The sequence below is a fragment of the Lupinus angustifolius genome, chromosome LG15 (assembly GCF_001865875.1).
Source record: "Lupinus angustifolius cultivar Tanjil chromosome LG15, LupAngTanjil_v1.0, whole genome shotgun sequence".
NCBI classification, from domain to species: Eukaryota; Viridiplantae; Streptophyta; class Magnoliopsida; order Fabales; family Fabaceae; genus Lupinus; species Lupinus angustifolius.
In genome coordinates this window covers 194,022-212,956 of record NC_032023.1, presented here as the reverse complement: position 1 = coordinate 212,956, position 18,935 = coordinate 194,022, and the positions used below count along the sequence as shown (strand labels likewise).

The following is an 18,935-nucleotide window of genomic DNA, read 5'->3' as shown; positions in this document are numbered from 1 at the left end:
TGTTTTATGTTATGAAGGTTTTGAATAGACTTATAATCTGGTCCGAAGTTAGATTTATAAAAATAAAAAAAACTTCAGGAGCTAAATTTTCCTTGTGTGATGCTGTTGTATTCCGTTCTAATTTTTTACATGGAAGGTTCTAATAAAAGTAGAGAGAATTTATCTAACAATAGGAGCTAAGTTGATGCACTGAAAAAATATCTAACACTTGGAGAGGGTGATTCACAGAGGAAAGTGAAAGAAGAAAACAAAATCCATAAATTACACATGCCTGTACATCTCTTCTTCGCTTTGAAAACCAAAAAGTAAGCACCATTCATGGGAAGGAGCATAAAAGCAAGGCTAGGAAAAGTGAAGAGATTTACATGGAACTTTAACACTGGTAAACGGAATAGCTCTTGCTTTTACAGAGAAAGCTAAAAGCTTTCCCCACCTTTCTTCTAGATACTGACTTGCATAGTGGTTTCACTTCCGGAGGAGCAGTAGACAAATTACTAGCCTCAGGTGGGTGTTGAAGTGTCTCTGCTGGCAAATGGTCTCGGTCATGGTCTCGTTGTCGATGCTCTCGGAAGAGTATCAACAGTTTCTGAGATTTTTCTCTTCCTCTTGAGGTGCCATTCACTGATATTGACACCAATGCAGGTATGACCCCTTCTTGCAAGACCATTTCAATACATTTGTCACTCTTGTTACACAAAATTAGGAGACAGGTCGCAGCTTGCTCCTGCTCATGGAGCTCACTGGTATCCAGTATTGAAGCCAGTGCGCTTATGAGTCCGGGAGCTGACATTATTTCCTCTCTTCCAACTTGAGAAACAGCCAAATTTATCAAAACAGCTATGCATTTTTCGGTCCACAATGAACCACCCTGGCCTACAAGAACGGATTGTAGGGTATTAATGATGCCGGATGAAAGGAGGTTTGGGATACTGGAGGGCACAGTAGAGAGATTATAGAGTGCATGGAGAGAATCTAGCTTGCATTGCACATCAGTGTTGGTTTGAAGAATCTGAATTAGGAACTGGACAGCCTGACTCGATCCAATCATAGGCTTAGCATCTTCGAGACAAGAAAGATTCAGATAGAGCGCTGTTGCACAACCATAAGAACTACTATTTGATATCATTTCCTCCAATAACGATAAGACCCCTGCTGATATCATAGTTTCCTTATTTCTGCAGAAAGAAAAAGGCCAAGTATAAGTTAGTGATAATGCACAAAGGTTAAAAAAAACTAATCATTATGACACTTCATGAAGAAGTTGATGTAAGTATGGAATATTAATTCTATCATTTTGATAATTAAGATTTCTTAACTAGAAGATGACAATGTGATGGTGTAGCGTAAATGAAAGGCGTCAATTATCAAATGACAATAACTGCAGTAAGTTTGTCAGTATGTGAAAAGCAGTAGTACTTTATGCTTCAAAACTATAAAAACTAGAAACAGTAAAAACACCTGTGGTTATTCACAGCAAGGTTGAACAGAGCCATAGCTCCACTTTCCTGAGCCATCAAAAGCCCTTCATGTACAGCTGATTGTAGAAACTTCAAAAGTGCTTCGACAAACCCATTATCCCCCATAAAAATCCTGGCTTCCTCATCATCCCGCAGCAATTGCCTTAACCGTTCTACCACTTCACACTTCTTCTTCCAATCGCTCCCTTCAGCCAAGACTTTAAGATAACTTAAATAATGCGTGGTATCTTCCTCTTCTGTAGACAAGCTTTCAGTTGCATTCGTCTCAGTTTTCTCTGATATAGCACTCTCTTCTACAGAAACTACTTCTACGCCATTCAGCTTGCAAGAGCTGACACTGTTTACAGATCTTGAATTTGTGGATTCAGAATCTGATAATGCCAATCCCCAGTAGTTAAAATCAAGAGATTGAGGAGGACCTTTAGGAATAGGAACTCCATTCTGTTGACACCAACTAGCCACAAGACCCTTAACACAGTAATTAGGAGTTAATGAAAGATGTGAAAGTTCCTGTTGGGTCTTTGGGCAGGTGTTGTGTCCATCCCTAAACCATTTTTCTATACAAACCCTTTCATATGTTTGCCCAGAAGCAATTATAACGGGGTCACTCATAAGTTGCAGAGATATTGGACATCTTAACTCATTAGGTGGAAGGTTCGTCTGCCCGGATTTCCTACTAGTTGCCTTCAAATTAAACGAACTAAGTTTAGAAAGCTGTCTATTAAAGGTCTGACAATTACCACTAGGAACACTGTCCTCTTGATATCTCTGAACAGTGGGAGAACAAGGTTGAGAACCCTGAGAATCACTATCATCAGAGAACTCACTTCTAAATAACTTGGAGTATTTTCTCATAAGGTGTAAAAGATATGCAATAATTGATTCTTTTCGTTTGTCTTCCTCAGACCGAGCCCGTTCTATGAGTTTTTTTAAAGCTCTCCTTTCAGTGAGAGCAGATCTTGAAGATATAATTCCAAGACTAGTAGCAGCCTGATGAAAATATTCTAGTTCACCACTGTCACTAGAATCGTTAAACTGTATCCCCTGCTGAAGCAATGCAATTAAGTCATCCCCGATTTGCTTCTCAGATGGGTCAAGTGCAAATACCATACTTGCAAGTTCCTTCACAATTTCGTCAATCTGAACAGATAGCATTCACGGAAAAAAGTAAGTCTGAACAAGTTAAATATTGACAATGATAACAATAAAAGAATACCAAATGTGCATGAGCATTTACATACGAGCCGGTATTAATATTGAGGACATGAGGTGGCATTCAATTATTTTGGGAATCAATAAATGAAACATATAAAATAGGCTCCCCCTCACTCATATTCAAATACCAAATAAAAAGGCTGAGTAAGGTCCTCCACATGATAGAACAGGATCAAGAACCTAAAATCATGGGGGCAGGGGGGTTCAAACATGAAAAAGCGAATTATTCCGCCATGTGGTTATTACCTGACACCCAATAGATTGTGGAACAATATCTTTCACCAGTTTAAGACTACCTTCAAGAGCACACTTAGCCTTCTCAAATTTTAGAAGAACAGAACTCCCAGTTATAGCCTGTGTCATGAGTAAGTTATATTAAGATGGAAATTGTAACTCATACCAAATGATGTTATAAAACAACAACAACAACAAAAACAGAACAAACAACAAAGGGCAAAGGTAAACTAAATTACCTTACATACTGGTAAATAAAATCAGAAAAGAAAGATAAAAGTGTAGAACTATACAACAATAATCACAATCATACCAGGTAAAGTTTGCTGCAGTCTGAACAGTGCCGAAGAACACTCTTTGACTTTTCTAAGGCTACATGCAATGAACATAATGCCTGGATTCCAGATTTGCTCCTAGGCCTAGCTTCTTCCAAAGAAGGAAATATTGACAAGATTTTGCAATATATCGCAGATAGTTGCTCGCACATTCCGCCATGTAACTGCATAGGAAACAAGAAACGAGATAAAGATTTGCTAGATAATAGGGTAAGTTCACAGAATTACCCCTCTCCCCCAAACGAAATAAAATAAAACTTGCAACAGAACCAGAAATAATGGCCTGAAAACAAAAGCGAGAACCAAAACGCAGAAACTCTGCTCTCTCTTTTTGGTTTGGCCAGCAATTCAAAACATTTCCTTAAACAAAAGCAGTGGTAGCCATGTAAAAGAAAACCATTAGAATCTGCTTCAAACACAAAGCTAATACTTGCCCCAAAAATATAAAAGAAAATAAATAACTAGTATGAAAGCAATTAGACTCTCTAATTACATCTTGACATAAGGCATTTACATATTCTTAAGTACTTCTTTTGTACATAGTACTTCTTTACTATATGTAAAGGATTAAATTCCACAACAGCACTTGCAATAAGTATATATATCATCATCATACCTTAGCATCACTTGCTGCAAACAGATTCTCTTCTAGCTCAGCCACATCCATCATTCACAATCACTGTGTCAAGTTAGGTACTAAATGATCTCAACTATTAATAAGAGAACAGAAATGAAGTTAGCAAAGTATGAAAAAAATATAAAAACGGCTACAGCCAGTTTTAGAAATAAATATCAGCCTATAATTTGGTATTATTAACCTACCAAAACTAAGTGGCAGTTTGAAGATATTGACCATAATTTGGTGACTTAAATATCTTTTTTTTATATAACAAACTATAAAATAAAAACAGAAAACATAACATCTCAAGTTATGTTACGTATAGTGTTGTACTTTTTTTGGTTGGTTGCTACGTATTAATATTAATATTCCCTTTATGTAGTGAAACACAAACAAAAAACCAGGTGCAATGTAATCAAAACCAATATAATCAAAGTCAACAAGGTGAGTCACTAGATTTGCCTATAAACTTAAATTTCAAAATAAATAAACAATTATTTATCTCTTTCAGTTTTCCACATCTTCTCTCAAACCAAATCAACTACACGCAAAAAATTTAAATAAATGAATAAATAAAAGTAGAGTTAGTCGAAATAACATTAAATTGCGAATTAAAATTTGATAATAGACAGTGTAACTAACGATTCATCCAAAAATGTTGGAAACGTAAAGAATATAATAATGAATTGAAGGAGGAAATGATGATTCAAAATAAGTTTGTTGATAATGAGTAATTAAAGCAATAGAACGATACATTTGTATTTAATAGCAGCTTCATGATTTTAGAATAAATACAAAAAATAAAAAGGAATGAATGATTAAGGTGTGCGTACCAGGTGGAGAAGAGAGAGATGAAGAAGAAGAAGAAGAAGCAGAAATTGGGAATTAAAATTCATAAAATTAATTAGGGTTCAGAAATGAGAAATGAGAAATATGAATGTTGGATTTCGTTATTACATTCCTTTCCTCACCTTTCTCCCCTATTATTACTATTTCTATTTCATTCATTAAATTCAACAATTATATATATAAGAACTCTTCATTCTTTATAAGGAAAAATACACATGACTCTTTACATACATTATTTGAATAGTGTAGGATGAAATGAACTAAAATAATTGAGTTATCTTATTGGAGTAGGATAAAGCTTATTTTTCTCTATTAACGTATGATTGTTTTAGTAGTGTAGATATGTAATCTTATAATCAAATGTGAAGCCTCAAATATGTAATCTACATGAATTTGTTAATGTGTTGGATCTCGATTGACTAGTATGATTTTCATAGTGTGTTGAAGGGTTCACATGTATAGGATAAAGAATTTTAATCAATTCATTATCTTGGATTTTAATTCAGCTATGAACAAATCGACTTTAACTAAGTAATTGATTAAAAATAAATTAACTTAATATAAATTTTGATAGATTATTCTCCAATTAGCCGTATCAATTTATATCATTATTTGGCCTAATTGACCGAAATGGTAATCATTCTAAAATTCTTGATGTCATGATATTCATATTAATCATCCAAATTGGTGTATTATTGTCAACTTATATTTACATGTTAGGCTAAAGGACTTACTCAACTCTTCTGATTAACACAAAGGAATCTCATGATTAAAGTTTCATTAATAAATGGGTTTAATTAATTTGTAATTATAGTAATTACTAATATTAGAAAGTACTCCATTACAATCATATTGGAACGAAACTTCAAGTAATAGTGTTTAAAAGATTTAATATATTTACACTAGCAAATTATTCTTCATTTATATTAGTTATCATGTAATATTTTTACTAAACTCTTATAGAAAAAAGTGTTATAAATTCGGAGGTGAACATCTGTTGTCACATAAAAGTGTAGCACTTGTCATTATTTATAATTAATCAGAAAAATATTTAATTATTACTTTTTTAACTTCAATGTATTTTTTACAATCAATCACAAGTAACACCATATTGAGTGACACATTTTGTAGTCCAGCAAATGTGCTCCAGTTTGTGGGCTTGTGGCCTGGTAAACCTCTTAAATTCTCCTTTTAAATTCTTTTGGTTTCTAAGACAACTTTTAGTAAATAAAAATGGTAATGAAACAACCATTTTTTTTTTACTAATAACGGATAAAAACTAATAACTTTAGGAAGGTAAGTACTATCAACGAATTGTTTTTCATACACATAGTCAAAATTAACAAACTACATATCAAATGTATGTTTCCCCCTTTCACATGTAGATTTTGATTTTGTTATACAGGTTCTTTGGATGGCACTTAACCAGCACAATCAAAGGAACCGAAATAGTGTTATTATTTGTAACAAAAACATCTACCTTAAAACTTGGTCTAGTGGCATAAAGTCCAATGAATTTATCAGATAGCCCAAACAGTTGTTGAAATGAAGAATCATGCACTTCAAAAATGATTAGTTCTTTACCCTTCTTGATGTGTGAAAACCTCTCTCCCAATGGTTTTTGACCTTGTCTAATAGTCAGTAATCAGACATGTACGATTAAAAGTTATAACTCAAAAAAAGACGACGACTATTTAAGGCTCACAGCAAGGGTATGTAGTAAGAGTAAAAGTAAAACTCAAATCAACTTCAACCATAGTATTAACCAAAAAAGGTGGTGTCCAAGATTCTAAAAATAGCTCATAACAAATATGAAGAGGAAAGCACAACAAAACTAAAATAGTAATAATCTAGGAATGTAGGCATCCCCACTACTTGGTTCGATACCAAATTAAGATGAAGCCCCACTTCGAAGAGCTTGTGACTTCTTCTTTGTGGCCAACTGGGTCTCAGGCTACAAAGAACAACAATAAATAAATAAATACTTGATGGTATAAAAATATTGAGGCACAATGAATAAGACAATGAGATTATCAACAAATACCTCTTTCTTTACGGGTTCTTCCTTCTCAGACAATATCAGCTCGATATGGCAAGGAGATGACATGTAGGCTACGAACAAAGAATACCATCAATATAACCAAGTAATAACTATTGTTTAAAGCCAGAATGCATAGTTTGCAACTTACGGTTGATTCTTCCGTGAGCACGGTATGTGCGCCGTCTCTGCCTTTGTGCTTGATTAACCTGGATGTGAGAAATGTATAGAGCATCCACATCCAAACCCTTCACCTGCATAGAAGCGATTGAAGTAAAATGAATACAAAGTTGCATAAAGTAAATAATTCAAGCAAATAAAATTGAACACATTTAACGGACATACTTCGGCGTTACTCTCAGCATTCTTAAGCAAATCTAAGATGAACTTAGCGGATTTGACAGGCCAACGTCCTTGTCCGTTAGAGTGCCTGTTCTTTGCTTGAGCAGTCCTCCCAACACCACGACAGAAGCGCCTGAATGGAATGGCCTGTTTGTGGGCCAAAACGTCCTCCAAGTACCTCTTGGCCTTAACCAGGGGCAACTTTCTAATGGAAAAGGCAGTCTCCCTAGTATTCTGCAAAGGAAAGTTAAAAATACAATCTTGAGATTCAGAAAGTAGGAGCTGAGAGAATTAATACAATGTTACATTATTATACTATCTCAATTATATATAGATGTATGGAACAAGAGTTTGACCTGGAATGTCCAAAATAACAAATTTGATATTACCTTTGCAAGTAAGAATATTTTAAGGGTAAAGGTTAGAAAATGCTTGCAGTCCCCACATTTGACACAAGTTTTTTAGTCTGTTATCCATACTTACAGACTTCTAAGGTCACAACTCAAAATTGATATATGAAGGATATAGCAATTTTAAAGTTATCCTTAATCCTATGTTACTAACAGAAATTTACACAGCCTTTTGAACTGTAGATCACAAGTCAACTTCCATTGATCACAAAGGACAAACCTTAACATAGTTATAATTGTATCTACAAAGAAATAGTTTGATAACATTTAAAATTAAGAGGGGAGTCTAAATGTCATTGTATCTAAAAAAACTAAGTTGATAACTTTTATAATTAAGATGACTCAAAAAGTTCTAAAGATGGGGCGAATTTAAGACAACAATATTGACCACATTTTAAGCCATATTGACCAGATCCATTGTTCCAGCTGATTAGGATAGCATGACATGCCAGTATCCTTCACTCATACATGCATATGCAAGGGTAAATTTTGAATTGTTCCATCATTAACTGAACCTTGAGTCACAAATTAATAACAGAGGTTCACCCAAAAACAATGGTGATAATATGTCCCTGAAGTTTACAAGAGGCCAGGCCAGTTAACAAGGGCAACAGACTACTGCTTTTTCATCAGGTTTTGTAATTTCCAAACTAAAACAAGTTTACGAAAGATACCGAAACCATAAAAACATTATTAATACCTTGAAATGGACTCTGAGGTCAGCACCTCTAGCCTTGCAAGCTGCATTTTCATAATACAATAGCATATTAGCACTTACAAATAAGTGATTCTACAAAAAAAGTGATGTCATGAGAAACTGATTTCTATAGCTCCTAAAAAGCTAAAATTCAGTTTACTTGTAGCTTCTGCTTTTTTCGTAAAAAAACATGAACAAAAAAGAGCAAGTCTGAGAAAGTATTTAGATAACAAAAACAAAGAAACAAATCAACTTTTTGAGATAAAAAATCTTAAACAAACAGAAAACAACGATTGTTCAAAAAAAAACTATAAATCGAAATCTACAGTACTAGAGGGATCTGAAAAAATGATAGTTATAAAAGAGACTCACACTTAGTGGGATTGTCTGGTTCTCTGGAGTACTTCACCTGAGAAATTGAAACAGAGATCAATGAATATCAAAACCCCAAAAATGAGATAGTAAAACGACGTCGTAGTAAAGGAATAAACGTTTACCATGGTGTTTGCGGCTTCTTCTTCTACGAGGTTGAAGTTGAATAATAGGGTTTTAAGAAAAGTGATGAATGATTCTATTTATATGTATCCAATCTAATGATGGGCCCATTAGGCCCATTAGTAAACCGGTTCAACTCATTATTGGTTTAGTTTTGTGGGTAATAGCCCAAAACGTTATTGGGCCTAACCCAATCTGAGTTTCACTTTGTACTGTTTTTTTTTTGTACAAAGTCCTAGGATCCTCTGTCATCAACGGTGTCTCATTCTCTGTCTCAAGTTAATCATATATTGATACATGAATAAAAGAAAATTTAAAAAAACAAAAAGTAATAAAAAGTAGCACTCTGATTTGTCTTAGAATATGAAGTGAGACATTGTTTGAGACATGTGATCTCTGTCCGTCCTACCTTATACTTCAACACCATAGCAAGAGTATTTTCACACTTTCAAATATTTCAGATTAGGATTATAACTTTTTCATAATTTATATGAAGTTGCACTTATTTTCTTATAGAGAATTCAATTTTGAAAATGAAATGTATATATTATAGTTTCACCACAAAGAGTTTAGGTGCACCACAACTTACAACCATATCATTCATCATTTATTTCAAAGTTCCACTTTTTCTTTTAGTTACACCATTAGATTCACTAGGATAAGGTGGAGTTAACTCATAAGTTATGCCTTACTTTTCATAATAATCATCACACGGAATATATTCTCAATTTGGATTATCTTTAATACTAAAATATGATTGGGAAATCAAGTTTCATAATTTGTCATATTATTTTATTAAAAAACAATTAAAATCTAGACTATTAAATATTATTTTCATGCTATATATTAGCGTTTGAATCAAGTATTAGACTATCTAGTACTAAAATATGAGAGAGAAATGAAGTTTCATAATTTATAATATTATTTTATTAAACAAATTAAAATATGAACCATTAAATTTGTTTATCTCATATGTCAGCATTTACATCTAATATTAGACTCTCAAGTACTAGAAATGATATCTACTCGGATATGATCTATACTTCAACTTTGTAATTGAAAAAACATCTAAACCTTAATCTTTATGCCTTAACATATATACTAGAAAAAGGAAGTAGAGTAAAAAAACATTCACACCAATTTCAAATCATCTAAACTTAGACAATGTTTGTTAACAAGCTCAAAGTTTCCATGTTAATTTGTGGAATGAGCCTAGCATGTTATAGTTGGTTAGTCACCATGTATATAATTAATAGACCCATGCACACCCTAAGGCATTAAATTTAAGGGCCCGGTTCATTCAAAAAGTACAAACATTCAAGAGTGTTGGTGATGAATCATATTTCTCACTCATATATTTTTTTGGGTTTCCACATGTATCATCACACTGGAAACAATCATATTCGAGTTGGGAACATCCACAGTACAGGTACGTAGGGCTAACTCTCCTAGCAGACATGATTTTCATCTACAAGACTCGAACCTGAGACATTGATTAAGGGGAATCAAACATGTACCACTTGAACCAACGCCCGTTGGTATATTTCTCACTCATATTTGATGGAACAATACAAATTAACTAGAATATATGGTTATTGATTTTGCCTTACAAAGAAGCTAAAATGAAGCAAGCTATGAAAATGGCAATATAATTAATGTGCTAATGCAAATAAGCATGTTATAAAGAATTGATGATTTGCTTTGTTCATATATATTTGAGGAAGTGGAACCAAAGTGTTGCGTAAAAACATGCATTGTTATCACTTAATGGGAGATTTCAATCACTATATATCATTTACAAGTTACTATACTTTTGGTATATATATGAAGTGCAAATATTTTTAAAAAAACATACATTCTTTTTTGGGATACAATGTGTTGGGACACTAAATCATTTCCTTTTTATTTGCCTAACTCTAAACTATGTACTACTACATCAAATCTTGAAAGAAGTTTTTCTAACAGGGATGATAAGATTTTGAACATATTTGTTTGATAATTAAACTATGATATCATGAATATCTATATTAACATTTCTTTGTTAGAAAAAAATATATACACTAACAATATATGCGTTTTATACATTGGATTTACATCATCAACCATTCATACTTTTCCAAAAAAATGGTGAATAATATAATGACTATATATAAACTTGTACACATATGATACATAGATATTACACTATAAAACTAAGTCATCAAATAAGATAGTGCATAATAAATTACTTATATAGGCAACAAAATACAAAAGGTACATTATTTGATGTTTTTTAACATTTTGATGTAAGATATAAATAGGTGATAGATATTAATGTATATGATGTCAAATAGCTATTATAGTATTCAGATTATGATGTATTATAGTATTCAGATTATGATGTCAAGTAATATTACTCTTAAATAAGAAAAGTTTGTGCATGGTCCAGTTGATTAGTATAACAATATCAACTTGATATGGCATAACAAGAAAGCTAAATGACTGAAACTCTTTCTCTTTTAACCGACATTGAGTGCTTATGATAAGTATATATTTCCTTTCTTCAAATAAAAATAATATTATATAGTTGGTAGCTTCTGTATTATACCTTTCTCTTTTTAGAGTATATCATTTGCATGATTACTATATACATATTTTATGTTCTTATATTCTTCTTGTACCCAAAAGGCAATGCTATATTACCACCACCTCTCTTTTTCTTAGAAGTTTCTATTTCATATTCATATTTTATCTTTATGCAATATTCTAATTTCATGTTTTATCTCATCCTCGCATCGAAGGAAATCTTGTTCGAGCTGAGAACATTCACAAATATGTGAAACTAACTATCCTGACTGACATTTTTTTCATCCACAAAACTCAAACTCGAGACATTATTTAAGGGAAATTAAATATGTAACACTTGAACCAACATTCCGTTCTTTTAGGTTTTATCTTTATGCTGTCTTTATACTCGTTTAGGTTTTATCTTTATGCAGTCTTTATACACAAGACAAACCTCTTTGATGGAACAAGGTGGAATGTTTTATTCAGAAAATAATCATAGGAACTATAAAATCAAATTACTCTGTTGTTGTCTTAAAACTTAAATAAGAAATTTAAACGCAATAAACGTGACAGTGATGGCCTACTAAATTTGATATCACTTGTGGCTACTTGCAAGAAAAATAATCAACTTATAATCCATTACATAGTGGAAAAAATTAATAATTTTATGCTTAACTATCCCAATCAAGTTCAACATCTCATATTGGAGAAAGATAACGTATGAATTAAGTCCTATAAAATAGAAAGTGCTATACATGACAAAGCCAGGTGCAACACACATATCACATATGATATATCAAAATAAGGAACTCCATCAATTTTAGGTTCTAAAAGAAAGAGACATTCATTTGTAATAAAAAGATTTAACATGTATACACTTTACGGTGTAACTGTTTTTACGTTGTCACTGTATCATTCACTGTTATATAACAAAAAGTAATACAAATGAATAATGAAGGATGCGTTAACCGTACAAAACTTTACACTTGGAACGTATAGATATTAAACTCATAATACAATTGAAAGAATGAAAGATGGAAAAAGAAAGAAAAAAAGGTCCAAAGGGTGAAATGACAAACTGATTCTTGAACCCAAAGCCTTACATCACCCACCTCTGTGACCCTTGTCTTTTAAGTTAAAACTAATACCAAATGGTAAATACTCCCACCACTTCTTTCCCATCATTCTTTTGAGTTTTTGGTTCTTCACCACTCAGCTGCTTATGCTGCAAGTTTAAGACTTTGTAGTATCTAATTTTGATCTATACTGAAGGGTACTATACAATCCAAATGGGTTCATTCCAGACACCAATTGGGATGAGAAGTTCAGCAATGCTAGAAACTTCTTGTGAATTTCTGTTACAGGAACTGCAGGCAAGAGACTGATTTATTTCATACATTAAAAATGTCTTCATATAATTTATTTTGCATATCATTTTATTAATCATCAAATTTCAAATGATTTTAGATTATATGGGATGAAGTTGGAGAAGATAAGTTTGAGAGGGAGAAGGTTCTGCTAGATTTGGAGCAAGAATGCCTTGAGGTTTACAGAAGAAAAGTTGACAGAGCAAATACATCAAGAGCTCATCTGCATCAGGAATTGGCAGAAGCTGAAGCTGAATTCACCCATCTTCTTTTGTCCCTTGGAGAACGATTTCTACCTGGACGGGTACTTTTTCTGCTTTGCAGCACTGTTATTTGTACATCTATTTCCAATCATCTTGGAATAATTTTACTATTTACGACACAATTCGTTCTACTTAGCAATCGCCACCAAGTAGATAAACAATCATAAGAATCAGATATCAGAACAAGCAAGCAAGATCCTATTTAGTTAGTGCTTGTGCTAAATATTAAGGATACATTAGATGCATTGAGGAAGAATATAAGTGGATGAATCAGAGGAGTATTTTGTTGTTGTACATGTACATGTTAATGATTAATACACAAGACTAAAAATTTGGTCCATCATTTAATATGAACAAAGTTAGTGAAATACCCATGGCATTGCAAAGAGTTAATCTTTTTCTAATTTTTTAGAGCTGTAGACAATTGGAGATGAACTGGTGGTGGTGGACAAATTTTTTTTTGAAGAGTTTTGTACTGCCCTTGAATTATTTTGTCTAATACTTTAGTATAATTTAAAAATAAAATCATATTGATAAAAAAACCTTTTGCTGCATTATTGCAAGTCACATATTCTGTACAACTGTGAGAAAGATGGCAGAAAATATATCTGTTCCTCATATAATCTTTATCATGCACTACAACGTTGCAAGAATAACTTAATTCTTAAATACGACTTAAATGGTAAATGCGTATGCTTCAACAAGGGATCATCAATCAGTGTAGACTATAGACTGATGAAAATACTTATTCAACAGCCAGAAAAAAGGAAGGGAACACTAAAAGAGCAGTTAGATTCAATCACTCCAGCACTCCGGGAGATGCGCTTGAGGAAAGAAGAGAGGCTAAAACAATTTCGATGTGTGCTAGGACAAATTCAAAAAATTTCTTCAGAAATTACAGGTAACTCAGTCAATGCACCCTCAAGCATCGTAGTAAATGAGAATGATCTTTCACTAAAAAGACTTGAGGAGTTTCAGAATGAATTGCAAAGGCTCTGCAATGAGAAGGTACCTAGCAGCTGATTATGTTTTTCGCCCCATCTTTAAGTGGTAGTATCATTCAAACTCACCATTTTCATGTTGCTTCTTGTGATTACATTGAAAGAATGAAAGACTCGAGCAACTGGAGAAACACACAGACATGATACACAGCTTGTCCACGATCTTGGGAAAAGATTCCTCTGTGATTATCATGGAAGTTCACCCAAGCTTGCATGATTTGTGTGAAATAACAAAAAATATAAGTGACACTATCCTGGATAAACTCAGTACCACAGTGCAGTCCCTTTTTGAAGAAAAGCAAAATCGGCTGGACAAGGTGATACTGAGAAATAGTATTTTGCTTTCATTGCATATGCCCAAGAGAAATTCTTATGCATATTGAGAGTACTAACCTGTAAAGAGGCTATTCTAAAATAAATGCTTCAGGTCCTTGAGCTTCAAGTATAGTGTTTTTCCTTTGAGTTTTACGCTTTCGATTTCACAAATTTGTCATGTTCTTGATATATTTTGCAGGTTCACCATCTCGGGAAAGAACTGTCAAATCTATGGAATCTTATGGACACGCCATACACTGATAGGCTACCTTTTTCTCATGTGATCAATTTGTTGTCAGTCTCATCAGAGGAAGTATCAGAACCAGGAAGTCTTACTCTAGAAATAGTCCGGCAGGTAGGTATCTAACATTCTAACATAATATTTCCAAAATATCAGAAACTCTTGCTAAAAGAACCTCAACTTTTTTCAAGGCCGAAGCTGAAGTCAAGAGGCTGGATCAACTAAAAGCAAGCAAGATGAAAGAGCTATTCCAGAAGAAGCAGGAGGAACTGGAGTTGATATGCAAGAAATCACACGTGGAGATTCCTTCACGGACAGAGATGAACAATATAATTAACCTCATAAACTCAGGTGAATCTAACTACGCATATTGCATTTCGAAAAAAATGAATGGTTGTATAGAATTAAACCAGTGTAGAAATTGACTTAGATGTACAAAAGGGGAGATTGACCATTCCGATCTCCTCATGAGCATGGATGAACAGATATCAAGAGCAAAAGAAGAAGCTTCTAGCAGGAAGGTGATAATGGAGAAAGTGGAAAAGTGGATGTTAGCATGTGATGAAGAGCGCTGGCTAGAAGAATACATCACGGTTAGATTTTACAATTGAATTAATATTCAATAGTAGGATTAAAGAATGACTTCATCTATTTTTTGTTGCACAATTCAATGTGCAATCAGGATGATAATCGATACTCAGTAACCAGAGGAGCTCACAAAAACTTGAAACGTGCTGAACGTGCCCGTATAATGGTCAGCAGAATGCCAGGTATATGTAATGAGATCATAACAATAATTTGCAGTTTCGCACCAACTAGAAGCAAATCCACACATGCTTACCTAAAGTGTTTGCTATTTACAGCTTTGGTAGATTTGCTAACAAAAATGACTAGGAGTTGGGAAGAGGAAAGAAAGAAAGTTTTCTTGTACGATCAGGTAAGATATCATTCATTCTGAAACAATTGGAATTCACTGTGCTTCATATATTAGAAAATATGTACTTAAAAGGTTTATAACAAACAGTCTTACTGATTATTTAAAGGAAATAGGTCAGAAGATAGTAAAAATTCAGAGAAAATCCAGCATTTTTAAGAGAGGCTAAATAAGTATCGAGAAGAGTCGCATCTATAATATTTTCCTTGGTGTGATAGTCTTAGACCAAAGTTAATATATATCCCTCATTTACAAGTAACCCTAACATTCCATAGTATTCAAAGCGTAGAAGGAACTATCAATCAATAGCAAGCTTAGTGGTGACTATCTGAAAGAACTTAGACACCATTCACCAAATTGCTTGCTTACACCGAAGTAGTCATATCATTCAACATTGGACAACATTCATTAGCATATTAATTTAACATTGGACAACACTTAAGAACATACTGATGCATATGGAAAACCAAAGTGAAATTCAGGACTGCTTAGAAGAAAGGTTTAGCCAATTTTAAATGCCTCAACCACAATTTAAGAAACATTTTGGCATAGCACTTATTGAAACAATAATAAAACTCTAGTTTCTACTCTGATGAAATGTGCTATGCAATGCCATAACCAGAGATTAGTCCTTCACCTATCAGGTGGGAGGATACTATAGGAAATAGAAAAAGTAATGCCATAAACCATCAATACACAATTTTCAACAGATACAGTAACCCAAGCTACACCTCAGCATCACAAAAGATAACAAAAACCTTAAGAATTCCAAGACGCAAAGCATGTTATACAATTCTAGGTCTAGTTATGTTGACATCAAATGGTTTGAGAAGTCTTATACTGTGACAGTTTCCTTTCTCACTACCCAGTATATATGTTTGCTAATTGACCATACCTATAGTATGATTTATTAAGCAAATAACAGCAAGCCAACATGTTATCTGCATAGATACCACTGATGGAAATTTTGGAAGAGTATAACAAACTACGGCAAGAAAAGGAGGAGGATAAGAAAAGACAGCAGGTTAGCATTTGATATTAAAGTGGGAACTTATTACATCAGTTCAAAGCAAATATTAAATTCTCTTACGTTTGATTTTTCAGCCATGGGAAAAGAAGAAGGTTCAGAACCAAGTAGTGGTTGAACGAGATAATACTTATACATCAAGACCAAGCACAAGCAGTAGACGCCTTCCAATCAGAAGCTTTAATGGAGGTCTAGACTCTACAATGCCACTGAACAGAAGGCTTTCTATTAATATCGAACAACTGGGATCAAACAGCATAAATTCTGGATATCAAGGTACACCTTTCATTAAGGATGGAAGGAAGGTGAATAGAAAAAAGATTTTTGGTGAACCTGGCTTTCCTTCTCATACAAGAAATGAGGCACCTTCTGTGGTGTCAGCACACTCGGGACCATTTTCTCCTTAAATTTCTTTTCAGAAAATTAGATTTTGACTGGAAATACTTTAAAACTTTGCTTTCCAAGAAAATGGTCATGGACCTGCATGAGAATAAATCCAAACTCAATATGCATGACAGTTTTTATGTACTTATTGTTTTTGCACTTAAGTTGTCAAAATGGATGAGCTCGTGATAGTTGTAAACTGCAAATTGAATAAAGTCTTCATTCGTGTTTTTCCAACCTATTGTGTTATTGCTTGCCCCAACAAAAAAGAGAAACCATTTTTCTGGATGATGGACTTGAATAATAAGGGTGGAACAGGATACTAGGATAGGAAATCAAGTTATCAACAGGAGAAGAATAAGAAGCACATAATTGCAGAAGATTGCTGTTAATGTAACCTAACATCAAAGGAACATGTTGATTCTAACTCAAAATTTACAGAGCATATATGTTACTTGTACACTTTTACATATGAAAATGTGACACAAGTAGATACATATATAATAACATGGGACAGAGACATCATAAGGGAACTTTAATACAGCTTATAAGCTATATTATAATGCATTTAAACCTTAATCATCATTTTAGTCCCTAAAAGCCCCATTTGATGTGTTGACATATAACATGATAGAACTATGTTCTGTGATTTTCTCTTTAAATGTTCTACTTTTCAGTTTCTTGACATAAACTTGTAGCACTTATCAATGAGGCCCTAATGCAAAAAGAAATTCATGACAAACTTGACATTTGCAATCTAGTTCAGGATCACGGGATCCTTTTCTATCATTTCATTTGATATAATACACCAAGCAGAGAACATAATCCATATGTGTTGTTCAGTTGTGAAATGTTTTTCAAATTATATTAGTCAAAACTAAAGTTTTAGTTCCTGAAATTGTAATACCAATCATATAAGGACCAATTTGATTGAACAAATGATTAACATAAGGAACTAATACAACGATACTACAGGTTCAAGGACTAATATTAAAAAACCACTGCTTACAATTTAATGAACTAGAACAAGGGCTTACTTGTCACAAATATGAATGATCATCATATAATATTTGCAAACTTGAAATCAATAAACCAAATCCACATAACCAGAATACCAGATCCATAAATACACAGTTAAAAATCTAAACGACAAATTATAACTAATACATAGTCCTCTACGATTGAGTTAGATACAAAATAAGCACAAACTAACACTCATCTATTGGTACTGGCGCTTCAGCCTCCAATTCTGCTTCAGCTTCGGGTTCAGCTTCAGCTTCCGGTTCAGTTTCAGCTTCAGCTTCAGCTTCGGCCTGAGCATCAGCATCATCATCAGGTTCGGTTACTTGTTTTTTGAAAAATTGATCAATGCGGCGATTAGAACGCGGAGGGGGATTATCAGCTTTACTACTCCGATTGGACGGAGGAGCGATTTTCTCGTCGGCTCGCGGAAGCGAATCGAGGAGAAAATCACTGGTAGGCTGGTGCCTCTTAACAGCGAGTGTTAAGTGTTCAAGTTTGACGATCTTGCGTTTCTTCTCAATCGCCACACGCGCGGACTTGTCAGCTAGAAATTGGAGGAACAATTCCGTGGATCGCGTTACCAACAACAATGCTTCTCCGCTCACACGATTCACTTCGTTATCTAGTCTCATTATTCTCTTGATCCGACCCGTTGGGAATTCGGGTCGGGTTGAATTTGCGTTTTCGTCTTCCTCCGCCATCGCCACAATCCAATGCTCAATTCTTCTTCTCTTGTTTTTCCCCTCTTAGTAGGGTTTCAAATTGGCGGGAATGAATAAAAACATTTTCGAGGATAGAATCCTCATATCACATTTAGCTTCTTTTGATACATAGGATGATCACATGGTTAAGAGTTCAATTTCTGGGAATGATACTTGTTGGAAATGGCAAACACGAAACTCGAAATAAATTAGTTTCTTATTCATAAAGTGGTGAGAAATATCTTTAGTAATGCCAAAAAAAAAATATGTATAGTTTTTGAAAAACTTAATATTTTGATAAAGATAATCATATCAGAAAATAAGTTATATCATTTAGTCTATAAAAGTATAGCATGTGTATTATTTTATTTAGTTTTATAAATATTTTTGCAGAAAATGATAATATATGTCACATATCAT

At 33.5% G+C, this 18,935-nt stretch overlaps 4 protein-coding genes across 5 annotated transcripts; 1 reads left to right on the top strand and 3 right to left on the bottom strand.

Annotated features, from left to right (window-relative positions):
- LOC109328694 (U-box domain-containing protein 6-like) lies at positions 236-4,752 on the bottom strand. 2 transcript variants are annotated; one of them, XM_019562276.1, is made up of 6 exons: positions 4,715-4,752; positions 3,879-3,972; positions 3,241-3,426; positions 2,940-3,047; positions 1,459-2,618; positions 236-1,175 (listed from the first exon to the last, which is right to left on the bottom strand). In XM_019562276.1, the coding sequence occupies exons 2-6, from the start codon at positions 3,930-3,932 to the stop codon at positions 374-376; spliced, it is 2,310 nt and encodes a 769-aa protein (XP_019417821.1). In that variant the 5' UTR covers positions 3,933-3,972; positions 4,715-4,752; the 3' UTR covers positions 236-373. The 2 variants fall into 2 exon arrangements, with proteins under 2 accessions (XP_019417821.1, XP_019417822.1); XM_019562277.1 differs by lacking the exon at positions 4,715-4,752 and adding an exon at positions 4,085-4,456.
- LOC109327265 (60S ribosomal protein L17-2) lies at positions 6,406-8,790 on the bottom strand. Its single transcript, XM_019560331.1, has 7 exons — positions 8,715-8,790; positions 8,590-8,626; positions 8,221-8,261; positions 7,114-7,344; positions 6,920-7,022; positions 6,775-6,842; positions 6,406-6,684 (listed from the first exon to the last, which is right to left on the bottom strand). Exons 1-7 carry the CDS (start codon positions 8,715-8,717, stop codon positions 6,622-6,624), a joined length of 546 nt encoding a protein of 181 aa, XP_019415876.1. The 5' UTR covers positions 8,718-8,790; the 3' UTR covers positions 6,406-6,621.
- LOC109328653 (65-kDa microtubule-associated protein 8) lies at positions 12,309-17,032 on the top strand. Its single transcript, XM_019562223.1, has 11 exons — positions 12,309-12,632; positions 12,727-12,930; positions 13,646-13,897; positions 13,995-14,207; positions 14,405-14,560; positions 14,638-14,797; positions 14,888-15,039; positions 15,129-15,216; positions 15,310-15,383; positions 16,330-16,404; positions 16,485-17,032. The coding sequence occupies exons 1-11, from the start codon at positions 12,549-12,551 to the stop codon at positions 16,812-16,814; spliced, it is 1,788 nt and encodes a 595-aa protein (XP_019417768.1). The 5' UTR covers positions 12,309-12,548; the 3' UTR covers positions 16,815-17,032.
- On the bottom strand, positions 17,831-18,572 carry LOC109328654 (dr1-associated corepressor). Its single transcript, XM_019562224.1, has one exon. It carries the CDS (start codon positions 18,513-18,515, stop codon positions 18,000-18,002), a length of 516 nt encoding a protein of 171 aa, XP_019417769.1. The 5' UTR covers positions 18,516-18,572; the 3' UTR covers positions 17,831-17,999.

Coding starts and splice junctions, on each gene's coding strand:
- LOC109328694 (XM_019562276.1), bottom strand. CDS start 3,932: ATGATGGATGTGGCTGAGCTAGAAGAGAATCTGTTTGCAGCAAGTGAT. Junction 3,427..3,878: donor TTGCAGCAAGTGATGCTAAG/GTATGATGATGA, acceptor TTTCCTATGCAG/TTACATGGCGGAATGTGCGA. Junction 1,176..1,458: donor CTTGCTGTGAATAACCACAG/GTGTTTTTACTG, acceptor TTCTTTCTGCAG/AAATAAGGAAACTATGATAT.
- LOC109327265 (XM_019560331.1), bottom strand. Junction 7,345..8,220: donor ACCTCAGAGTCCATTTCAAG/GTATTAATAATG, acceptor TTTCCTTTGCAG/AATACTAGGGAGACTGCCTT. Junction 6,843..6,919: donor TGCTCACGGAAGAATCAACC/GTAAGTTGCAAA, acceptor CTTTGTTCGTAG/CCTACATGTCATCTCCTTGC.
- LOC109328653 (XM_019562223.1), top strand. CDS start 12,549: ATGGGTTCATTCCAGACACCAATTGGGATGAGAAGTTCAGCAATGCTA. Junction 14,798..14,887: donor AATTAACCTCATAAACTCAG/GTGAATCTAACT, acceptor GATGTACAAAAG/GGGAGATTGACCATTCCGAT. Junction 15,217..15,309: donor AATGGTCAGCAGAATGCCAG/GTATATGTAATG, acceptor TGCTATTTACAG/CTTTGGTAGATTTGCTAACA.
- LOC109328654 (XM_019562224.1), bottom strand. CDS start 18,515: ATGGCGGAGGAAGACGAAAACGCAAATTCAACCCGACCCGAATTCCCA.